At 40.5% G+C, this 23835-nt stretch overlaps 1 protein-coding gene across 4 annotated transcripts in view; it reads right to left on the bottom strand.

Annotated features, from left to right (window-relative positions):
* Positions 1–23835, bottom strand: part of kif21b (kinesin family member 21B) — a 99392-nt gene that overhangs the window by 12412 nt on the left and 63145 nt on the right. For 3 of the 4 annotated variants that reach the window (XM_061689086.1, XM_061689089.1, XM_061689087.1), the window contains exons 25-32: positions 21477–21545; positions 21287–21397; positions 14551–14589; positions 10285–10421; positions 10000–10180; positions 9247–9411; positions 8292–8409; positions 8016–8186 (exon numbers count right to left, since the gene is read on the bottom strand). In XM_061689086.1, coding sequence (XP_061545070.1) covers positions 8016–8186; positions 8292–8409; positions 9247–9411; positions 10000–10180; positions 10285–10421; positions 14551–14589; positions 21287–21397; positions 21477–21545 — 991 coding nt within the window. The remainder of the gene's footprint in view (positions 1–8015; positions 8187–8291; positions 8410–9246; positions 9412–9999; positions 10181–10284; positions 10422–14550; positions 14590–21286; positions 21398–21476; positions 21546–23835) is intronic. The other variant, XM_061689088.1, reaches the window with a different exon arrangement.

Here is a 23835-nt window from a genome sequence, read left to right as displayed (position 1 = left end):
TTCAAACCTTAAAACTGAGAATTGTCATCAAATTTGCTGTACTCAAGTACATGCACAGTGAGCATCAAAAGGATAAACTCCCTAATTGTTATATTTGCGAGGCAATCACAGAAGGGTACCACTGGTGGTGAAGAAGAATGAGTCATCAGTGTGTTTTTTTTATTTTACAATGCAAAATGGATATCCATAGAAATATCAACAATTACACACAGGCTGGACTCAGTTGAACACACACAACGATGAAAATAAACTCCTCTGTAAGGAGAACAAAAACAACCAATATGGTTACTGGGCAACGTATAAACACAGTTTGAGATCCACAGGCAACGTTATTCTTAGCTCAATTCAGTCAAAAAAAAAAAAAAAAAAACTGTGTGTGCTGCCTTGTGTGTGAAAAGATAATCCCAATGACACAAGCCTCAAAGTAGCAGGTGCAAAAAAAATGGCAGCAGCTAAAAATGTGTGCACTTACAGATATTTGTGTTCTTTTCAACTACATTAATGCTCAAGTGGCAAACTTTCCTGTCTCGTTGCACTTTCAAAAACTCAACTAGCCCACAGGCATATCTTCTGCTTTTCAAATAAGCATTTCACAACAAAAACAAGTTTCATTTTCCATGAAAAATTTGATTCTACTAAAACAGTTTGAAATGTGTGTGTTTTCTTTCCTCAAATTTTTTAAATGCATTCTCTCTTCATGGTCTCTCACCCACTGTCAGGAACAAACTACCACATGCTGACAAAAAAAAAAAAAAAAAAACACAACAACTGGCAAATGACATGAATGTATGTATAATACTTCCTCTGGGGGGCTTTGAAGTAAAAGTGGAAGAGAGAGAACAGGTTGAACCATGTCTGAGCCCAAAATGAAACTACATACAAACATAAACTGTACTGTAGGCTCAAAGGCTTGTTGGGGACAACAGATTATGGAAAATTGACTTTTCAATTGCTTTTACACAAATAATTACATCTCTGCAGGCCCTGCACACCCATTAAGTGAAATCTTTTGTAAGCTGCCCATTTGTGAAAACGTGTCTGTGAACAAGCTGTTCAGGATTGTTGCCCATTGTGATTTAACAGTAACTCCTTCACAAAGCTAACAAACTACCTCCTTCCCTTGTTCTGGATCCGTCTTGCTCAAATTGGATTCGATGTGATTTTTGCTGTCCAGACTTCATGAGGTCAAGACATATATGACAAAAATTATATTTGGATCCGCCAGTCTGAACAAGGCCCATGTGTTTGGCGATATGTCCACTGCATGCGCCATACTGTATATGCAGAGTCGCTACACTAACTGCAAATGCAATACGGCAGCTTGATGATGAAGTGAAAGCTCACTTGCTTTTTATATCCACTGTGGGCTAGTAGCAGCCCCCACCGCATCTCAACCCCCGAGCTCTGCCTGTGGTCGTCATTTTAATGACAAGCCTCACTCGCATTGGCATACCCCGCGTAAGAAAGCAGCACTGTAATAAGCAAGTATAATTCCTACCTTTTGTGTATTTTGAGCAAATATTGTCAGATATATTTTTTGAAGACACTTGGGAACAAATTTATGCAAGACCTCATATTTTATTTAAATGTATTGCTGTTGTTGTTGACGCCTAATATTAAACAATATATTTTGCTATGAAGTGGAAAACGTGTTAAGCTTTAATATTCTTTATCCAATGCTGTTGCTAGCTTGTGGAGGGAAATAATAACATGGACTGATGAGCGTTGATGGCACGACAATATCCAGGTTGTGACAGATCACGGGGTGTTTTCCCATTTGATTATTTTGACACAATCGTTTTTGAAATTCTGGAAGCAATGCTGCATACTGTTTTGTATGATGAATTAAGCATCTTAGATGTGTCAGAGATGTAGAATATTGTGGAACCTCTCAGTCAAATGCTCCAAAAGGTCATACAAGTTGGAACTCAACCAAAATAGTTGGGAAAATACTGCTCTTATCGCGTTTTCCCAAATGCTGTTGTGCATGACATCATACAAGACCTATGCCAGTCTTGTGAGACTTCATCTCAATGAGCATCTACAGTGCCGTGCAAAATTATCTGCCCCCAGTTTTGGAAATGGCCTTGTTCCACTTTCCAGATGCATAGACGTTAATTAAATTTCTCATATGTTCTTGAATTTCTTTGGATCATGGCATTTTGTTGCGGCTTTTGAGATTTTTTTTGGGGTGACTTCATTTTGTCAGACGGGTTCTATTTAACTGATTTCTTGCGGCACAGGTCTGAAGGTAATCAGGCTTGGGTGTGGTCAGTGAAAACAAACTCAGTTTTCCAAAGAGGGCCAGTTAGCTTTGAATAGTTTTTTTTTTCCCTTCATAAATAAAATCACCATTTAAAAATTGCATTTTGTTTACTTGGGTTATCTTTGTCTGATATTTACATTTGTTTGATGATCGTAAACATTAAAGTGGGGAAAATCAGGAAAACAAATATGAATTTGAGAAGGGGGCAAATACCCATCCCCCTCTACTTGTGTCCATCTTTCTTTAGAGAACACATCTTTCACATTAGACCATATCACACTTTAGAGACATTACGCCAATAAAGAATGTTAAAATGTTACTTTAGAAACATTGCCTGTACAATTGTAGTGTACTTTTTTTAATGCTAATATATAACAAGAATAATTTTTATGTAAGAATGTTCAAATTTAGTGTTATATAAAAAAATAATAAAGGACATTATTTCTTGATGAGGATGCCAAATTACAGTGATTTACTTGCATTCGTTAAAAACATTTTTTAGTGGTTGAAATGTTATGCTTGACTAATTTCTGACTTCTCATAGACATTCATTGAGCTGGCGTAAAGTGGGTGTAAAAAGGTGACTTCAGTTTGAAATTTCTCATTCCTGTTCAACAGGGTAAAACGCCAAGAGTTTGGTGAAGTTAAAAGAGCCCGCATTAAGTCACTTCACAATGCGGGATGGTCTCCTCGTTTTTATGGCAGATGTTCCATTAAATTTGTTGAGCACTGTCACTTTTTCCATTTTCAAGGCCAAAAGGAAGAAAGGAAAAGGACGAAAAAAGAAAAAAAAAAATATATATATATATATATATATATGAGGAGGAGGAAAAATGAAAAGATGTATATGGATATATATATAAATATGGATGCTTCACTTGTGTATGGAAACATGAACTGTTTGGTCTAGTGAGTGAAATGTTTGGTCTGACAAAATGACTGTACAGAAAACAGATGGTGTAGTAGAATAACTAAAAAATGACAAGCCAAGGTTGTGCAAACCCACTAACCAACTAGAACAACATCGTGCATGCACACAATGGTTTTGTAAGGTATATTTACACTTTGATAAAGCATTTGGGAAGAGCTAACATACAGTGTACATTAATGTTAAACAAAGTGCTCCATTTGGTCCCATGAGGTTGTGCGGTATGCTTTTCCACACAAAGGTTAAGAACAAAAAAGCTCCTAAAGGAGGCAGCGTTCCAGAGCTGTAATATACAATATCATTTTATACCCTACGCTTGCATTCTGATGCAACTTCATAATTAGACAAGAGGCTGTAAAATAGATTGTATTGGCTTTTTGGCAAATAAAGTAGAGGTGAGACTCCACGGACCACAGCACAGACTCAGATTTAAATGAGTCTTTGAACAGCGCCTTATTTTTTTTATTTAGTCTGTTGGGAGAAATAAAAATAAAAAAATGATTGAAGATGGAAGTAAAAGGAAAAAATAACTTATTAAAAACTTGACATCCTGCTTAATATGCAAATGATTGCGCATACAAATGAAATCTAACCACAAGGTGCAACATTATGCATTTTTAACATAGACAGGCACCAGTCGATACGCAAGAGACACACCACCGAAGTAAACACACACGCACTCAAAACACACACTTCCTTTCTCTTGGACTCTTATGCCCCGATGTTGACATACTTTCCTGCCACTTGCCACAAAAGCGCACCAGCGCCACAGAGTGAACCCAGTATATAAATTGAGAAATAAATCGCAGTTGTCCAAAAACACCCAATGACACTTTTCACATTGCCTTTCTGTAATAGGCACAGCAGGTGTTTGTCTGTGGAACATGTGAGGCCCAAATACGATACGAACACGCGTGCTAGGCATGTCCACATTGCGCAGTCAAAGTATTGAATGATGTGAGCTCCTGAATGAGGTGCCCTTCGAGATCAACTCAACATCCACGGTCGGGCTGCACCTCATTAACCCCATAGCCAGACAGAAGTGCAATTTTGGGAGACTTCAGTCATTCAGGCTGAGCCACTAACCCTTTGACATGGAAGACGTGGGAGCAGCTTGCTAAAAGCACTGCATTTAATAGCATTCGAGACAATCTGAGAAGTCTGTCCTCTTTTCTTGAGGCGTTTGGCTCCATCACACACAGTGATCGTTAAGGCCCATAAATTGACCTGTGTGCAATGTATAACTTCCACTAAAGGTGTCAATTGGTTACAGTATTTTTGAATAAATGTTGCTGAATCTGGAATTCAAAGAATGTTTACTGTAATTCAGTGAGCAGCATCAATTCAGGTACGTGTGATAACATAATACTCCAGGACCTCGGTGATTATTTGAACAAAAATTGTTGTGGTTCTGTGGAGTCCCCCAAGGAACTAGCCTAGTCTCTATTCAATTTTTCAGCGACACAGTGCCATTCATCAACGTTTGACACACAGTACCCACCACTACAAAGATAACTCTCACCTAATCATGCGAAACCAATCAGTCTACTACGAAACCCAATTCCAATGAAGTTGGGAGGTTGCAAATCCTTTTCAACTGGGACAGGGGCATGTTTACGACTGTGTTACATCACCGTTCCTTTTAATAACACTCATTGTTGAAGTTTGCAGGTCGAATTCTTTCCCATTATTGCTTGATGTACAACTTCAGTTGCTTAATAGTCTGGAGGCTCCATTGTCGTATTTTCCGCTTCATAATGTGCTACATACTTTCAATGGGAGAAAAGGTCTGGACTGCTGCAGGCCAGTCTAGTACTCACACTCTTTGACTATAAAGCCACACTGTTGTTGTCTTGAGATTGTCTTGCTGAAAATAAGCAGGGACGTCCCTGGAAACGACGTTGCTTGGATGGCAGTATATGTTGCTCCAAAACCTGTCTGTACCTTCCAGCATTAATGGTACCTTCACAGATATACAAGTTACCCATGCCCAACTCCCCAACCATATCCCCATCTCTGCTGTGGAAAACCGGGAAATTTGTAGTGAGAGGTCGAATCATATCATACTCTGTACAAGAAAAATAAATAAAATTTTGAAAATGAAATTGAGGAAAAAAATTAAACATCTCACAGAAAAATATCCAATTAATCCGACAGATACGCTTAGAAACCAACTTCAAAAGGCAAAACATCTATTAGACGTCATCTTGTCAAAAACAACAACATTTCTACAACAGTTAAGATAAACGAACTTTGAGTACAATAATAGGCAAATTTCTTGCGGACCAACTTCAGCGCAATGAAGAAAAATCATTAATTACAGCCATTGAAGATTCAAACGGCAGCTGTACACAGTCGCCGCTAGAGATAAATTAAATATTCTAAAATTATTACAGCAGTTTATACGCATCTTCGAGCAACCCAGACCAAAAACAAAATGAAACTTTTATTAAAGATCTAAACATTCCTCAATTAAATACAGAAATTGCTCTTTTTTTCTTTTTCTATTTTTCAGAACAGTCAAGGAGATAAATGATAAAGGTCATTTCAAAAAAAAAAAAAAAAAAAAAAAAGGAACTGGGGTTTATACATTTGGACAAATAAATATTACATCTTGTAAGGCTGGAGATGCTACTGTACCTCTGATTACATACAACGCAGTGGTTTATTTGCTTTAGAATAATTCTCTCTCAACCCATTAACCAACACATTTCTTTATAGAGGTGTAGCGAAGAAGATTTATATTTGTCCACAATAATCCATCACATGCTAACACTGTACATGCACCCGGTAGAAAGACTGGCTACTGTTTATACACAGTAAAATTAATATTGAGAGGTCATTTATCAACAGCTGCAGAGAAAAGAGACATAATGTCATGAGGACCATTAAACACTTAAAGAGGCTCCAGGTTCACAAGGCTATACATCCAGTACAGCACAGACCTCCACCAAGAAAGAACAATCAAACTGAAAATCTTCAAAAGATCTAACCCCAACATATATTTTGGAATGTGTCGTTAGGATCCATGCATTATTTGGTGAGAAAATAAAGAAAAAGTTTGCAAAATGCAATCCTTCACAATTTTGTTTGCATCATGTAGTAATAATGTTCTGGCATTTGCTCATGTCCTACCACACCAAGTTTTATGAAAAACAATTAGTTGTATATTTCTGCCATAAAACCCAGAGCCCAGACCTCAACCAAAGCAGAGCAATCCTAAACATGTCTGATTTGAGTTTTGAATTTTTTTTTCACAATCAACAGTATTTTCAGTCTTACTTACATCAGTCACATGTAACACCGATTGTGCAAGTTGTCCCACATAAAAAGATGAGAGGTCTGTACTTTTTGTCTTTGACACACTTCAACTCTGAGAGACCGAATGCGGAAAAAAAAAATACAGGCAATCACATTGTATGATTTTTTACATTTATTTGCATATTCTTGAGGAAAATAAATATCTGGACACCTACAAACCAGCAAGAATTCTGTCTCTCACAGACCTGTTACTGTTACATCTTTAAGAAGCTCTTCTAATCCTCCACGGTACCTGTTTTAATTCCATATCTGTATAAAAGACACCTGTCCCCACCCTCAAACATTCAAGACTCCAACCTCTCCACCATGGCCAAGAACAGAGAGCTGTCTAAGGACACCAGGGACAAGGCTGGGATGAGCTCCACTACAATAGGCAACCAGATTGGTGAGAAGAGATCAAATCTTGACGTAATTATTAAAAGATGCAGGAAATACAAGATAACTGACAATCTCCCTCGACCTCAGGCTCCATGCAAGATCTCACCTCGTGGGGTATCAATGATCTTGAGAATGAGAGGGATCAGCCCAAAACTACACGGGGGGACCTGGTCAATGACCTGAAGAAAGCTGGGACCACAGTCACAAGGGATCATGGATTCAAATCCTGCAGCGCCCGAAAGGTTCCCCTGCTTAAGCCAACACCATACACACTGTGAAGCATGGGGATGGAAATATCATGCTTTGGGGTTGCTTTTCCGCAAAGGGGAGAGGACGACTGATCCGTATTAAGGAGACGATGACTGGGGCCATGTAATGCAAGATTTTGCGCAAAAACCTCCATCCCTCCATAAGAGCATTGAAAATGGAAAGTGGCTGGGTCTTCCAGCATGCCAGTGACCCCAAACACACAGCCTCGGGTAACTAAGGAGTGGCCCTATAAGAAGCATTTCAAGGTCCTGGAGTGGTCTCCAGACCTCAAACCAATAGAAAATCTGAGGTGGGAGTTGAAAGTCCGTATTTTCCAGCGACAGCCCCACAACATGAAAAGTGGACCAAAATATCTGCTATAGTGTGTGCAAACCTGGTCAAGAACTACAGGAAATGTTTGAACTTGGTAATTGCAAACCAAGGTTTCATTACAAAGTATTGAGTTAAACTTTATTGTCAGAATATTTATTTTCCGCAAGAATATACAAATAAATTGTTTTAATTTTTTTTTTTAAATGATCATACAATGTGATTTCCTGGATTTTCTTTTCACATTCTGTCTTTCACAGTTGAACTGTACATACGATGAAACCTACCGACCTCTCTCATCTTTTTAAGTGGGACAACTTGCACAATTGGTGGGTGTCCAAATACTTTTTTTCCACCACTATCTGTTCAAAAAAATCAGGGAGTGTTTTCATCAACATCATGGACATCAGTCACATGTAACCTAGATTTTATCACTTGTTATAAATCTGGAGTGATGGCACATGTGCTGCATGGTGCAACAGGCATTCATTATTCAGCTTGTATTCTTTCAAAACAATAGGCCGGAACACACACAATACACACCTGAGTGAGCTCCTGCTGCTCCAAATCCCATTTTTTGATGCCGTTGTCTCTCGATCCACTGAACAGTACATCTCCCTGCACGGCCAAACACTCGATGCCATCGTAATGTGGTGGCTCAAAGTTATGTGCTGGGCCAACGTTACCCATCGTCCCCTCTGCCACATCAAACACCTGTAAATGGAAGCACAAAGCACTGTTAAATATCTTTAACTTTTATCCCGACACTGTTAGTAAAAAAATAAATATGGTCTCAAAATATTTGTTCATGTTAATCACCTTCACGTAATGGTCTTTAGAGCCAGTGATGACCTGGTCTTTGCCCAGTAGAGACTGTCCCACCGTGAGACACATGACAGAGCCAATGTGGCCTGTCAGCTTGCCCATAGCATGCATCCTACACACACGCACGCACGCACACAGGCATGCAATCACGCACGAACCAACACAGAAGTAGAAAAGAAGTTGAAGCAGATTTTCAAATCATAACGTTCCCTGAATGAAGACATTTTCCATTTCACCAAAAACCTGCTCGAGCCAAAGCCCTGTCACAGAGAGCGAGATGATACTAACAGGGTGTTTATTAAATGCATTTCCATCTTGGCAGAATACCTACGCATCAATAAATGGGTATGAGATTTTCTGTCTAGTTTCCCTTTGTCCCTCTAGAACAATCAAATAGAAAAGGAGAATATTGAGACCTTCCCCAAAAATGCTCATGTGTACCACTTCACCAATATTCTGCAGCTTTTTAGTATCTTCTATAAGATGTAACTTATTGCTTGCAATTGATGTCTGGTCTATGTTTAACATCATGTAATCATGACAGTGCAAAGAGCAGAAATTAAGAAATACAAGTTAGGATTTAGGTGTCCACACATGCATTTGTATTTTTTTTTTGTGTCTTCCATTATCAAAATCCATTAGTAAAGCAACAGGTGCCACCATAAGGTGTGGTCTGGTTCATCTGTGGTGTAAAGCATGCAATATGAGAATTTACAGCATCTGGGGTGAAGTGATGAGACAGTTTTCCCTGTGGAGATTGATGGTGTATTAAGTAAACATATGTTTGTTGAGTGAAATTTCTTCTGAATATCACACATAAATAGAAAAGGAATAATAATAAAAAATAAAAGGAAACTAAGTCGATAATAGTGTGCACACTGCTCACAAAATAGATTTTTGGAAAGAAGTCACACAGGCATGGATGAATAAACAAAAGAATGTACTGTACCTGTTGAGATCCCAGATGCGGACAGTGTTTCCAGTAGCGGCGTACAACACAGATCCTGATGGGTTGAGTGCAATCTGGTTGATCTGACATTCACCATGTGCAAATGTTATTGTGCGGGTGGTGGCGCCGGCACACGCATCACCTGACACTACCTGCCCTAATGAACTGGTGGAAGGTAAAAAGAGAAAAACTCAATGGAAGGCAGACACAAAGGGAACAATTAAACATACAGACGACAGTTCATTAGGTACTGTACATCTGCACAATGTAATGACATCTACATTAACGAATTCTGCCTTTATAAGATAATAATGCTCAATTCGGATCAACACTGACTGTTGACTATAACCATATTAATAAATATTGTTCAACCTTATCTTTGATGTTTCATCTGAACTGAAAATTATTACCTCAGCGGACAGTGAGCGGTATTGTTTTGATCGTCACGTTACCAGGATTACACAAAAACAACAGAACCGATTTCCATGAAACTTTGGAAGGACGCCACTGTTTGACGAATTTGATTTCTACAACAATTGCTCCCAACCAGATACCAAAAATGTTCCGTTACGGTCCCTTTGCCCATCATCATCATCCGTAAACCAGACGGGGGGCCGGTTAACATTTTTATTTTCTATTTTTCCCATTACCGATTCATGATGGAAACGTTCATTGCAGCATTTTCGTCTGTATCCCCTACAAATATTTACAGGATCTCCACTTCAGGTAGCTAGTGGAGGGGTCGTAACTTACCTGAGTGTGCGGACGCACTTTGCCGAATCACGTATGTCCCACACCTTGATGTAGGACGTAGAGACGGAGAAGACCAGACCCGAGGAGGGACAGTATTTGACCGAGACTACATTGTTGGGGTGGCCTTTGAGCGTGAGAATCTCCTGACCTGTCACCAGGTTCCACATCTTACAGGTGCGATCTGGAGGAAAGTGTTAAGACTACTTAGTATGCATATGCATATGACAGTGCTTCCAATGGATCTAATACACTGACTTTCTGTCAGTGCTGTGATGACGTGTGTACCTTTAGATCCAGTGAACAGCAGCTCATCCGTGGCGTCCACACACAGAACGGGCTTTGAGTGACCCTCGGCTACAGACACACACTGCAGGGGGGCTGTCCGACCCCCCTTCACACCACCGATTGGATTGATCACCCCCCTGAAAAAAATTATTCACAGTGTTACTTCATTAAGGCAATATGAAAGCGAATTATTGCGCTGACATTTCTACAGATGAAAAAAATAAAACTCCAGGCATACATGCTTATTCACCCCAAAAAATGTTTGTTTTTTTTAAATACGCTTACAATCAGTGGACACAATTGACATCCAATGTGAGAGCTGTACAAAATAATTCTCCTTGTTAAAAAGGTATTCATTTAAGACCGTCTATTACAGTCAACAGTAAAATGTTTGAAAACCACTGCGCTAGGTGTTGACATGTCTTGACCTGCATGTTTCTAGTCGATTAGGTGATTTGATTGTCCCATCTAAGGGATGGATGAAACGCATACTTTTTTTTCTGTTCTCGTTTTCCCCTGGCTTCAAGACAGAGCATATCCGGCCTAGACACCACATAATTAGTCCTTGGTTTGATTATGTTTTGTTATCCTTAGACTACATTTGCACCTTTCAACACTCATGCATACATCTTTCACTCATCCACTCACGACTCTACTAACTCTACTGATCATTTCCATACACGTGTCTATACTTTAGTTAACATTCAATTTGGTCTAATTTTGTTTAATTGGGTATCATTTGATTTATTTACTTGAATCAAGTATTTTTTTGAGTAACCTTACGCACGGTCTGTCTCCCTTTGTGTAATAAACTTTTTAATCGGAGCCATAAAACATCATACTGAGAGGTGATTTTCATATTCCAAATAGCGAATTTGGCTATAGGCGTGCAAGAGCTTACATTTGAAATTGAACATCTCTCAGTATAGCGCAATGATCTTTACCACCGCTACACAGTTAAATTAATATCTCCCTGATAGTGTTAATCATAACTGAACATTATTTTTCATGCAGTTCTTGAGTTGGAAGTCTCTCTTGATTGCATTGGTAGCCAATGAAGTGTATGGTGAGTATGTTTACTTTTATTATTATATTTACTAAGTGTTGCTACAGCTCTTGCACTGGCAGTCATTGTTTTGTGCAGGTGCACCTAATGATGTGGGCCATCGAGTGTACATACTCAAAATCAATCTCCTGCTCCCTCCTTACTGACTGTTGTGGAAAAGTCAAATTCAAGTATCAATTGAGAGTTCATGGCTAGTCAACCCACTTCTTTCTCTCATCCAAAATCATGCCATCATAAACACTACATAAGACACACGCACACACAGCTTTCACTGTATGTTATATGCACTCAACCTTTCCCCATGTAATGCTGACAGTCGGAGTCAAAGAGAACCAGGAGAACAGTCAGCAGAGTGAGACGAGTACAGGGAGATGGTGATGGGGAAGGGGGAGGATTGTGAGAAAATTGGTCTCTGGTGGGCTTCCTAATAACACTAGTGGGGCCTGTGTGTCTGTGTGAAATGGATGAAATGGAAGAAAGGGGGTAAAACGCAACAGAGAGGGTAACAGTGGACTCCAAGTCATCATTTTGAATTTTAATAGGTATTTTAAATTTGTTACATTTGTGCTATTTTCTTTAAAAGCTCAAAAGCGCCTGTATGACTTCCTCTTGCTGCTGGCTCTCTGTCCATGGTCAGAGGTCATCAGCCCCTAATTTCTATTCAAATAACAAGTGGGCGTAGCGGACTTCTGCCAATTTTAACATTAGTCTACATGGCTGGACCCCTATGAACTCTGCTAAGCAACAAACTGGCCGGTAAATGTTTGACGTGACCAGGAATAAAAATCACAGCAATTCTGTCGGTCTGTGTTGCTCCGTCAACATGAATTGTATGTCCCTGTGAAGTGTGATTTAAAATATTGGTTTTGAATGAGAGAACATTATTTTAAAAATTCAATTAAATTAGAAAATTAATTAAAAAAACAATTAAGACATTATGAGTGATTATTGTACTTATGTATTCTACTGATGTGGCTGGTGCCACATTTTTCAATATAAAAACACAGCTGGAGGAATTTGAGGAGAAAAAAGAAACAACTGTGATGACACAAATGCACACACATTGCTTTCGTCTGCATTAACAAACCAATCAAAAAGTTAGTAAATCAGCCAACGGAAAACAAAAATTGCACCCAAAATAAATACAAAATGTAGAAAGAAATAACTCAACAGCAGCCTGTAGAAAAATGCATTACCTTAGATGACATCAAAACATCCATTAACCGCCACCTGTGGTTCACCACCTCCGTGGGTTAGGGTCCCCAAGAAAGAATATTCACTTTGGCACCCTTCACATCAATGTTGCATATTAAAAATAATATTTTCTAGGGCCCCTGTCGGTCATCGGGCTCATGATCGCCATCACTCCCCCCTTTATGATTCCTGTGAGTGGCACCAATGTATGTAGGTAGAGTAAATGAGAAACGTTGTAAGAAAAGCCACTTTTGCCTCTTGGAAAATATGCCCTACCTATTTTTATCTGGGAAAAGAAATACATTGAAAAAAGCTAACCAACAAAACTAACAGAAACACTAATAAGAAGATAATTACAATTTTAAAAGCGAGAAGGGAAACGGGAGTGCAGTTTTATGAGGGAACATCATTTTGCCTGTTGTCAAGGCTACAAGGAGCTCATCGCTACAGCATAAAATGACTTTGAACGCTTATTTTTATCTACCTGTTGTTTAGATAAAACTATATTGACTATTTAATCCTTTTTTTTCTCCCATTAAAAATATGAAAACTGGAATACAGCTTCCCTTGGTCCAAATACTATTGCAGCAACTGCTCCTTCTCTATCAGCATGAAAGGTGTCATAGTGAGCAGAGTTATGAAGTATGTAAGAGCTGCTAATGGATGTTGCAGTTCCGAGCATGGGGGATCAACAGACTAATGAGAAATGTGGAGGCAGATCAGTGTGTGTTCTCTGCATCACACAGAGAAATAGAGAAGCGCCTCTGTGAAAGCTGCGTTAAGTTGTAAGTTAGTGAGCAATATACAGAGATAGAGAGTAGAGGAAAAATGTGTATGTCATTATAAAATGAAACAATTTGTCTAACACTACTCTATGCAAAAGATAAAAACCCAATTCTCTGAAACAGAACCTCTCAAGCTCACCAATTAGCATGTGTTATTTTCTTTCACTAGTATAAACAAGCTAGGCCTGAAAGAACAAGTCTGGCTGCCTGTTAACAAAGAAGGGAGCCTTTTTTTATACATACAGAGTAGGTAGGGTAAACAGAGTGCAAGGGGTGAATTAGTGAGTTTAAACGTTGAGATGCAAACATCTGTTTTAGGAGTGATGTTTTTTTCTGCCATTTTAACGCATCTGCAAACGTTTAAAGTTGTATTACTTGTAAATTTTTTATGGATTTGGGCCTTTTGACTTATCCAAATTAAACAAGTTCAGTTATTCAGTACACACATTTATGTACTGGGCCAGCCAATAATAATATGACAATAATAATAATAGAAGACGGAGAACGGTATGTACACCACAAAGTGAGCGAAACTTATGTAGGGCAACTCTGCTCATTCATCACCATGTTTATTACATGTCATCAATGGGAGAATACTGATTTTATTCATCTTATATCAGTTCATTTATTTTATTATTTAGAATGTTACTTACAAATATTTTAGAGTCGTGATAGTTTTACTCTGGAACCATCCATCCATTTTCTAAATTGCTTATCCTCATTATGGTCATGGGTAAAATGGGGCCTGTCCCACCTGACTTTGGGCGAGAAGCAGGGTACACCTTGGACTGGTCACCACCCACTCGCAGAGCACATGTAGACAACCATTCACAGTCACACCTAATGATGATTTAAAGTAATTTAATTAATTGCAAAAACATGTTTTTGGAATGTGGAAAGAAGCCAAGAATCAATTTTCCAGGACTGACAACGTGATAAAGACTAGCCTGAGTTTTATGATATTGCATTTTAAAATTGTATTTGCACAACCAATTTGTATGTGAAGAGTGCATTAATTGGCTGAGCATCTCAGGTTTTGCTTACTAGCAACACCACAAATACACCACAATCACACATGGGTAGAAAGGCTGGTGGGGGGAGGAAAGACAGGTGGTGAAGAGGCGGCCAATGATGACCACAGGAACCGTGATGACATCATGGTGAGTTTACAAGCAAATGGCAGAAGACATGACAAAGAAGGAAAAGACACAGTTGGTCTACCTGAGCACCTCGGAGAGCGAGGAGTCGCTGTCATCCGACCTGGAGGGAGAAGAGGAAGGAACGGGGTAGGGAGGGGTGTCAGGGAGAGGAAAGGGTTAATTACACTAAGGAAAGACAGAAGGGTTACTGGCAATGGGTTACAAAGGAGGAGGGACTGAGGAAAAGGCTTTACAGTGGGTACACAAGAGTCTAAAGACCCTATTAAATTTTTCACTCTTTGTTATATTGCAGCCATTTGCTAAAATCATTTAAGTTCATTTTTTCCTCATCAATGTACACGCACCACCCCATATTGACAGAAAAAAACAATTGTTTATATTTTTGCAGATTTATGAAAAAAGAAAAACTGAAATATCACACAGCCATAAGTATTCAGACCCTTTGCTCAGTATTTAGTAGAAGCAACCTTTTGAACTAATACAGCCATGAGTGTTTTTGGGAATGATGCAACACCTGCATTTGGGGGATCCTCTGCCATTCCTCCTTGCAGATCCTCTCCTGTCTGTCAGGTTTGATGGTGAACGTTGGTGGACAGCCATTTTCAGGTCTCTCCAGCGATGCTGAATTGGGTTTAAGTCAGGGCTCTGGCTGGTCCATTCAAGAACAGTCACAGAGTTGTTCTGAAGCCAATCCATTATTTTAGCTGTGTGCTTAGGGTCATTGTCTTGTTGGAAGGTGAACCTTCGGCCTAGTCTGAGGTCCTGAGCACTCTGGAGAAGGTTTTCGTCCAGGATATCCCTGTACTTGGCTGCATTCATCTTTCCTTCGATTCCAACCGGTGGTCCTGCCCCTGCAGCTGAAAAACACCCCCACAGCATGATGCTGCCACCACCACGCTTCACTGTTGGGACTGTATTGGACAGGTGATGAGCAGTGCCTGGTTTTCTCCACACACACCGCTTAGAATTAAGGCCAAAAAGTTCTATCTTGGTCTCATCAGACTCAAGAATCTTATTTCTCACCATCTTGGAGTCCTTCAGGTGTTTTGTTTAGCAAACTCCAGGCAGGCTTTCATGTGTCTTGCACTGAGGAGAGGCTTCTGTCGGGCCACTCTGTCATAAAGCCCCGACTGGTGGAGGGCTGCAGTGATGGTTGACTTTCTAGAACTTTCTCCCCCCTCTCCCGACTGCATCTCTGGAGCTCAGCCACAGTGATCTTTGGGTTCTTCTTTACCTCTCTCACCAAGGCTCTTCTCCCCCGATTGCTCAGTTTGGCCAGACGGCCAGCTCTAGGAAAGGTTCTGGTCGTCCCAAATGTCTTCCATTTAAGAATTATGGAGGCCACTGTGCTCTTAGGAACCTTAAGTGTAGCAGAAAATTCTTTGTAACCTTGGCCAGATCTGTGCCTTGCCACAATTCTGTCTCTGAGCTCTTCAGGCAGTTCCTTTGACCTCATGATTCTCATTTGTTCTGATATGCACTGTGAGCTGCAAGGTCTTATATAGAGGCTTTCCTAATCGAGTCCGATCAGTATAATCAAAGACAGCTGGACTCCAATGAAGGTGTAGAACCATCTCAAGGATGATCAGAAGAAATGGGCAGCACCCGAGTTAAATATATGAGCGTCCTAGCAAAGCGTCTGAATACTTATGGCTGTGTGATATTTCCGTTTTTCTGTTTTGATAAATCTGCAAAAATTTAAAAAAAAATGTTCTGTCAATACGGGTTGCTGTGTGTACATTGAGGGAAAAAAATGAACTTATGACAAAGCTGTTGTTTTTTTGGAGTCTGTAAAGTAAACACTCGCACAGCTCTCTTGCCCCCCCCCCCCCAAAAAAAACTGCCATTTTGATTGGCTCGCAAAGGCTACGTGCACGGTCATGTGACTGCCTTGTGTCGTCTGATTGGTGAATTGGAGTCAAATGACAGTGATCATGTTAGATTGCCGCAACAGGCGGAAGTCAAAGATGGAGTCTAAAAATAGACGCACACACGCAAAGAATGGATAAATAAAAGTAGCGAACGGCATGTCGATCATTGTAACAGAGTAAAAATATCAATCCTTCTTCACATAACTACTCCAGTAAAAAGTACAGTGCATTTAAAGTACTCTGACAAGTACATCCATCCATTTTCTGAGCCGTTTTTCCTCACTAGGGTCGCGGGCGTGCTGGAGCCTATCCCAGCTGTCATCGGGCAGGAGGCGGGTACACCCTAAACTGGTTGCCAGCCAATTGCAGGGCACATACAAACAAACAACCATTCACACTCACAGTCACACTTACAGGCAATTTAGAATCTCCAATTTATGCGTGTTTTTGGGATGCGGGAGGAAACCGGAGGGCCCGAGAAAACCCATGCAGGCACGGGGAGAACATGCAAACTCCACGCAGTTGGGGCCGGGGATTGAACCCGGGTCCTCAGAACTGTGAGGCTGACGCTCTAACCAGTCGGCCACCGTGCCGCCCCTGACAAGTACAGTTTATCGAAATTTTACTTGAGTAAATGTAACGGAGTAAATGTAGTATATTACTACCCACCTCTGTAGCAATGCCCTTACAACGGCTGACAGCTGAAAGTTCTGCGGGGGCCCACATAGTCCTGCAGTCTTTTTCTCCAAAATGGGCGGGGCGCCTTACAATCCGGCACGCCTTATCTGTGCACCGAGTTCCAAAATCTGTAAATGTTGTTGTGTGACTTTAATGAGCGCGCTGCTTGACTGACTGGGAGCATTTCCTGCCGACACGCTGCTTATATAGAGGAAGGCGGACGTAAAGGGGGAAGGGTGCGCGTGACAGAGGATGCTAAAGACATGCCCCCAGTAGGTATATAGTTCCGGTATTTGCATCGGTTTGGCTAAGGGCCCCCAAAAATGGGGGCGGAAGCACAGTTTAAACTGCAAGCTATTAGTTACGCGGAGGAACATGGGAATCGAGCAGCCGCAAGAGAATTCAAGATCAACGAATCCATAGTTCGCAAGTGGAGGAAGCAGGAAAACGAGCGTCTCCAAGTCAAGAAGACGAAGCTGAGTTTCCGCGAAAACAAGGCGAGATGGCCCGAGTTGGAAGACCAACTCGAGCAATGGATTAATGAGCAAATAACAGCCAGGAGAAGCGTCTCTACAGTCACCATTTGACTGAGTACAATAACTCGGAGCTTGCCATCATTCCGGGAGGCTTGATGAAGGAACTCCAACCGCTGGACATCGGTGTAAACAGGGTGTTCAAAGTGAAGATGCAAGTGGCGTGGGAGCGATGGATGACAGATGGCGAACACAGCTTTACTAAGACTAGGAGGCAGCGTCGGGCGAGTTACGCCACAATTTGTGAAAGGATTTTGGATGCTTGGGCTAACGTGTCTGCTTGCACTGTTGTTCGAGCTTTCGCGAAAGCCGGCATCATTTCTGAGGATCCGCACGGCAACGAGACTTGACTCCGACAATGACGAGAGGGAACCTGGCGTGTTTGATGGAGAACTTGCCCAGCTGTTCATTTCGGATACAGAAGATGAGGACTTTGATGGATTTATGGATGAGGATTGATCAAAAAATAACATGAGTACATTGTTAAATACTTCAATAAAGTACAACCGAACTCAGTTTTGCTCCCGCTGCCTTTTTAAAAACATTGTTTTAACGTGCATGCATGCTACCGTATGTTTTAGGCTAGCGTATGTTTTACCATGCCTGCGCCCAATAATACCGTGCGCCTTATGTATGTGTTAAATACAGAAATAGACCCCGTAACTGAGAAAGCGCCTTTAATACAGTGCGCCTTATGGTCGTGAAAATACGCTATCTTGTCTTTGTAGTGTATTCAATTAAATATAGGTTGAACATGATTTGCAAATCATTGTAATCTGTTTTTATTTATGTTCAACTTCTTTGCAATTGGGGTTGTGTATACGGATATACTGTCCACCGAAACATTCTTAAAGGTCCCCATATTTTGGCTATTTAGAGCTCCATAGAGTGACTCTCTATCATGGAGTGTAAAAGTGTCAATTTCATTTTAAAAAACACATTGGTTTTGTCATACGAGTGTCCAGAAAAGGCCCCTCTGACAGCTACTTCTGTTTGACCCAGTTTTGTATCCACTTTGTTCATATTTGGCGAAGACCTCCCCCTTTCCTCTGATTGGTTGCCTCCGTGTAGAAGACCTACTTGTGAGACCACACGTGTTCATTATATAGACAGCGCTGCCTCTGGATCAGAGAGGTAGGCGGAGATCTAGTCATCTAGTGACGTAGATAAGCTTGAGAAATTGGAATGACCTGATTTCAGACCTCTTTGCAGAAAAACGTCTAGAACGCAGGAATGCGTGGATGATTTTAGTTCATATTTCACACGTGTACTCAAGCACCATAAAGACAATATTACATCCCAAATAATACAAAAAGTTGGTTTGGTAAAATACGGGACATTTAACCTCAGTACGGCAGTAATATTAGTCGTTCTTCACAGAGGATAAAAACTGTATGCCTGTGAGTATTCTTTTATTGTCTGTATACATGTATTGCAGCTCCGTTTGTGTTCAAATATCCGTTGCTTAGAGGGTTATAACACCACAATATAAATGCTATTCGTTAGTCCATGCCTATGAAGTTTCCCATTATGTGTTAGCACTAATCTAGCAGCATTTAAGGCGTTGTCGTTGTTTTAAATACACAACGTCAAATTGTCTTTGTTTTATGTTGAGTCTGACAAAAAGCATCAACTGAGTGGCAAAAAACACCTTAAAGCCTCATCTTTAAAGAATCGGTTACAAATTCTATCTGTCAAACTGAGATCATACAGCATAGAGTCACTGCAAAAAAAACATACGACCGCTCATATCCCGAAAAACTTGTAGGTCGGGTCAATTGTATCTTAAGGCACCATTGTAATACTATTTGATGGGTCTCTGTGACTGGGTTATGGGCTCTTTGCACATAATCTCCTGTGCTGCCGAAATAGGGCTCAATCTTTTCGGATTTGAACTGCATTATTGTACACAAGGTGTTTATAGGACTTGCCCAAACTAACCATCACAGACGTACATCTTTGTTAGTTGACCTCCAAAGCGCCGGGCAGGAAATTAAGAGAAATGCTTTAACATATGCCTCACAGTGCAAATGTAAGGCTGCTTGATTTTATTATCCATCCATCCATTTTCTGTTATAGGTAGTTTTTGTTTCCACTGTAAAGATTCAATGAGGTGAAATTTTTTTTTTTCATCCATTACTCTTGGTATACAAGTTCCACAATGTCAGTGTCATTCTCTCTTTCTGGTCATAATTACGCAGAAGGGATAATCATCAATCACACCGTCTGCTGGGGAAACTGCTGGTGAGGGTATTCATCCTGACCACACCCTCAACTCCACATCATCTCAGAGAGAAAGGCCATGCAGTATGTGTGGTTAATAGAGCAGTAAACAATATTTATATTATGAACCTTTATGGCCTTGGTTTGTCACCATAAAAGCCAGCGTTACAGACACAATGACATGGCCCCAGATATTTTGAGATGGAAAGACAGGGTTTAAAACCAGCACAAATTATTTATTTATTTGCTTTTTTAATGAATGCTGGTTGCTGTTAGCATAGTGATGTTCCGTTTCTGACACAACAAAATGTATTTAAAATTCATTGGTTTTATAGAAAGGAAATGTAAGATGTATAGAGAAAATAAGGATCTACTGTCCCTTTCAAGGCGGCACGGTGGAAGACTGGTTAAAGCGTCAGCCTCACAGTTCTGAGGACCCGGGTTCAATCCCCGGCCCCACCCGTGTGGAGTTTGCATGTTCTCTCTCTGTGCCCTGCGATTGGCTGGAAACCAGTTTAGGGTGTACCCCGCCTCCTGTCCGATGACAGCTGGGATAGGCTCCAGCGCGCCCGCGACCCTGGTGAGGAGAAGCGGCTCAGAAAAGGGATGATGTCCCTTTCAAAGCCGCTTAATACAACCAGCCAGAAAAACTGATTAAAATTCATCTTCCATTCTAGTATTATATGTAAATGAATTATCCATGTCAAGGCCTTGACACACACAGAAATATACACTAAATCAGAGGGGTATTATAAATAAACAGGGTAATGATTATATGATGCCAATTTAGAAAATGTCACAATTACAAAGATTATAATGAAAGATATCCATTCTACAGAGAGACAGTAGCATGTGAAGATCAATTTAAGAATGGAGGCAATGTAAAGGTTGGGCAGTGAATGTTTGTGTCACAAAAAATGGTTCATGTAACAAAAAATGTCTTCATCGAATTCATCAATGCAGCTGCAGCGGGAATGTAAAAAAAACGCAAAAGCTAAGAGACTTCATATGAAGTATCTGGTGAGGAGCTCTGTAAAAGGCTATGCAGAGAATCAACCTCCCACATTGTCAGTCCATTCAAATGGCTACAAACGACAACAGCTGCAATAAAAGATTACAAAAGTAATTCCCCTCCGCCTCCTTCACACGACAACGAACCACCAGCTCTTGAGCAGAAAAATATTCTTATGTACACATTGGCAGTAAATGTTTTCACACGTTCGCTGACAATGAGGCAAAATACAACAATTTCATGAAGGTTGCAATTCTGCTGAATGTACTACATAATAACATTACCCCATAACTCACTACATGCATTTAAATGATATATTTTCATGAATCATCAAGCTCATCTTCATTGTAATGTAATGGGAGTGCCACAAAAACGACAGACTTAGGACCTTTCTTCTCCAAAGACCTGACCTTCAGCCACCCTATGGGGCCACTAAACCAAAGATAAGATATCAAAATAACTTTGTCTTATTGTACTCACTTGTCCAGAGCAGAACCTTGACTTTGGTTGCTGGTGAGCCTCGAGAACACATTGCGGTCATTCCTGGTCCTCAGAGGAGGGGAAGAAGGGGGAGTACAGCCATCAGTGGGCCTGAGAAATGAGGACAAATTACATATGAATAAGCGTAAGTGAATAGACATAGGTGACTTTGGAACAGGTGTGCATGTACCTGTACGAACGGTCATAAGATTTTCTTCTGGTGATGGGAGAGGTGTCGTAGCCCCGCGACTGCCTGGGACTGACACACCAAAAAAGCAAACTAAGCCAATGCTAATCACACAATAACTATATCCATTATGGTTGTAAAGCAAATAGCAGTGTTACTAACATAAAAAAACAAAAACAACTGGCTTACTCATTTTAAAAATGCAAACACACACTTCCATCCTACGGGATTTATTCAGATTCCACTAAATTACCTTCCTTTTTAGGGCTATGTTCTTAAAATCTCACGATGTTTTGTGATGTGACATGTTTTGTTTTGTGCCTACGTGGTGGCCATGTTGAATGTGGGGCATTGACACGGCAGGCATGTGACGATGGTTACATCTATTGTACATAGAGCAGAGGAGAGAGGGCGGCATGGCTGCAGCGTTAACTCTGAGGACTACAAAACACAATTCTATGGAGTCTGCTATTTTTGGTACAGCAAATTTTATTTTTCAAGCCATTCGCCTTTGGCAACAGATTTGGAACTACGGAACTAATACCTAGCGGCTCATGAAAGTGACCCACCTATGGTGAGTACTGTACGTCAACAATGTCACCATGACCAAGCACACCGGTGTGATAAGTATGTATAAAATGTGAAACTTTCAAACATTTTCAAGCATTTTTGAATATTTATTTACAATAAGTTACTGTATTGTAAGTACTGGGTGTTTCAGGCCACGAAAAACCTACAAATAATAATGTTGTACTGTACAGTAATATGGGTGCATATGGCCTCCAAAAAAAAAAAAAAAAAAATCGGCTGTATCGGTTGACACCCCACCCCCACCACCCCCCATTAGTCCGTTCTATCTAACAGATGCCAAAAGATGGTGCCAAAGGCTAATAGAAAAGTAGTGATGTATATCGCTTGAGAGACTAAGATCTTCTGTATGTTGGAGAGGTGGTAAGTATAGCCTGGGTTGTGACAGGAAGTCTTTGCTGCATGTGCATCTACAGGTGCACTTCAGGTGTGAAATAAAATCTCCAAGCCATTTATTTTTCAGGGTAATGGTGTAAAATGAGTTTGAAATGATATTAACATGTTTTGTGATCACAGCTTGGTATATTTACAGTTTAAACCAGTGATTCCCAACCAGAATGCCATGGCACATAGGTGTGCCGTGAGAGCTCTTCAGGTGTGCCGTGGGAAATGATCAAATTTCACAAAATTGGTTCGAAATGTTTTTATTTACAACAAATAATGTATCTTTTTGCATCTATCTATGCCAGCGACATACAGTGACAGGCCGAACACATAAATGCACTTCTATTATATGGCAAAAAGTACATAATTGATGTCTATCCACTTTTGTGACAATTTTGTTTGGTGGTGTGTAGTGAGATTTTTTTTATGTAAAATATGCACCTTGGCTAAATAAAAGTTGGGAATCATTGATTTCAACTATAACTATAGTAAATTCTAAATATTTTGGGTGGGGCGTCAATTACTTGCGTTTTTTTTTTTTTTGTTATTGGTGGCAAGGCTCTGTCCTTATCCTTCACATATACCAGGGAATTGGGGTATTGTGACTATGGTTTGCTGTGAAATTGCTATATAAGCGGCGGCACGGTGACCGACTGGTTAGAGCGTCAGCCTCACAGTTCTGAGGACCCGGGTTCAATCCCCGGTCCCGCCTGTGTGGCGTTTGCATGTTCTCCCCGTGCCTGCGTGAGTTTCCTCCCACATCCCAAAAACATGCATTAATTGGAGACTCTAAATTGCCCGTACGTGTGACTGTGAGTGCGAGTGGTTGTTTGTTTCTATGTGCCCTGCGATTGGCTGGCAACCAGTTCAGGGTGTACCCCGCCTCCTGCCCGATGACAGCTGGGATAGGCTCCAGCATGCCCGCGACCCTAGTGAGGACAAGCGGCTCAGAAAATGGATGGATGGATGCTATATAAGCGCAACGATATCTTTGTCAGGCAATTTGAGACAGCTTTAGTATTGCTCTCATTAGATTGTGTCTCATCTAATGTTGGAGCTGGTGATCATGTAACAAACACGAGCAAGAAGAATATTCACAGTTGTCACCTCTCTACCTTGCAGATACATACAGTGGGTACGGAAAGTATTCAGCCCCCTTTAATTTTTCACTCTTTGTTATATTGCAGCCATTTGCTCAAATCATTTAAGTTAATTTCCCCCCCCCCTCATTAATGTACACACATATTGACTGAAAATATTGAATTGTTGACATTTTTGCAGCTTTATTAAAAAAAGAAAAACTGAAACATCACACAGCCGTAAGTATTCAGACCCTCGGTATTTAGAAGCTTTTTGGGAATGATGCAACACAGGTTTTTCACACCTGGAT

This window comes from Phycodurus eques, chromosome 10 (assembly GCF_024500275.1).
Source record: "Phycodurus eques isolate BA_2022a chromosome 10, UOR_Pequ_1.1, whole genome shotgun sequence".
Classification (NCBI taxonomy): Eukaryota; Metazoa; Chordata; class Actinopteri; order Syngnathiformes; family Syngnathidae; genus Phycodurus; species Phycodurus eques.
This window is presented reverse-complemented; position numbering and strand designations above follow the sequence as displayed.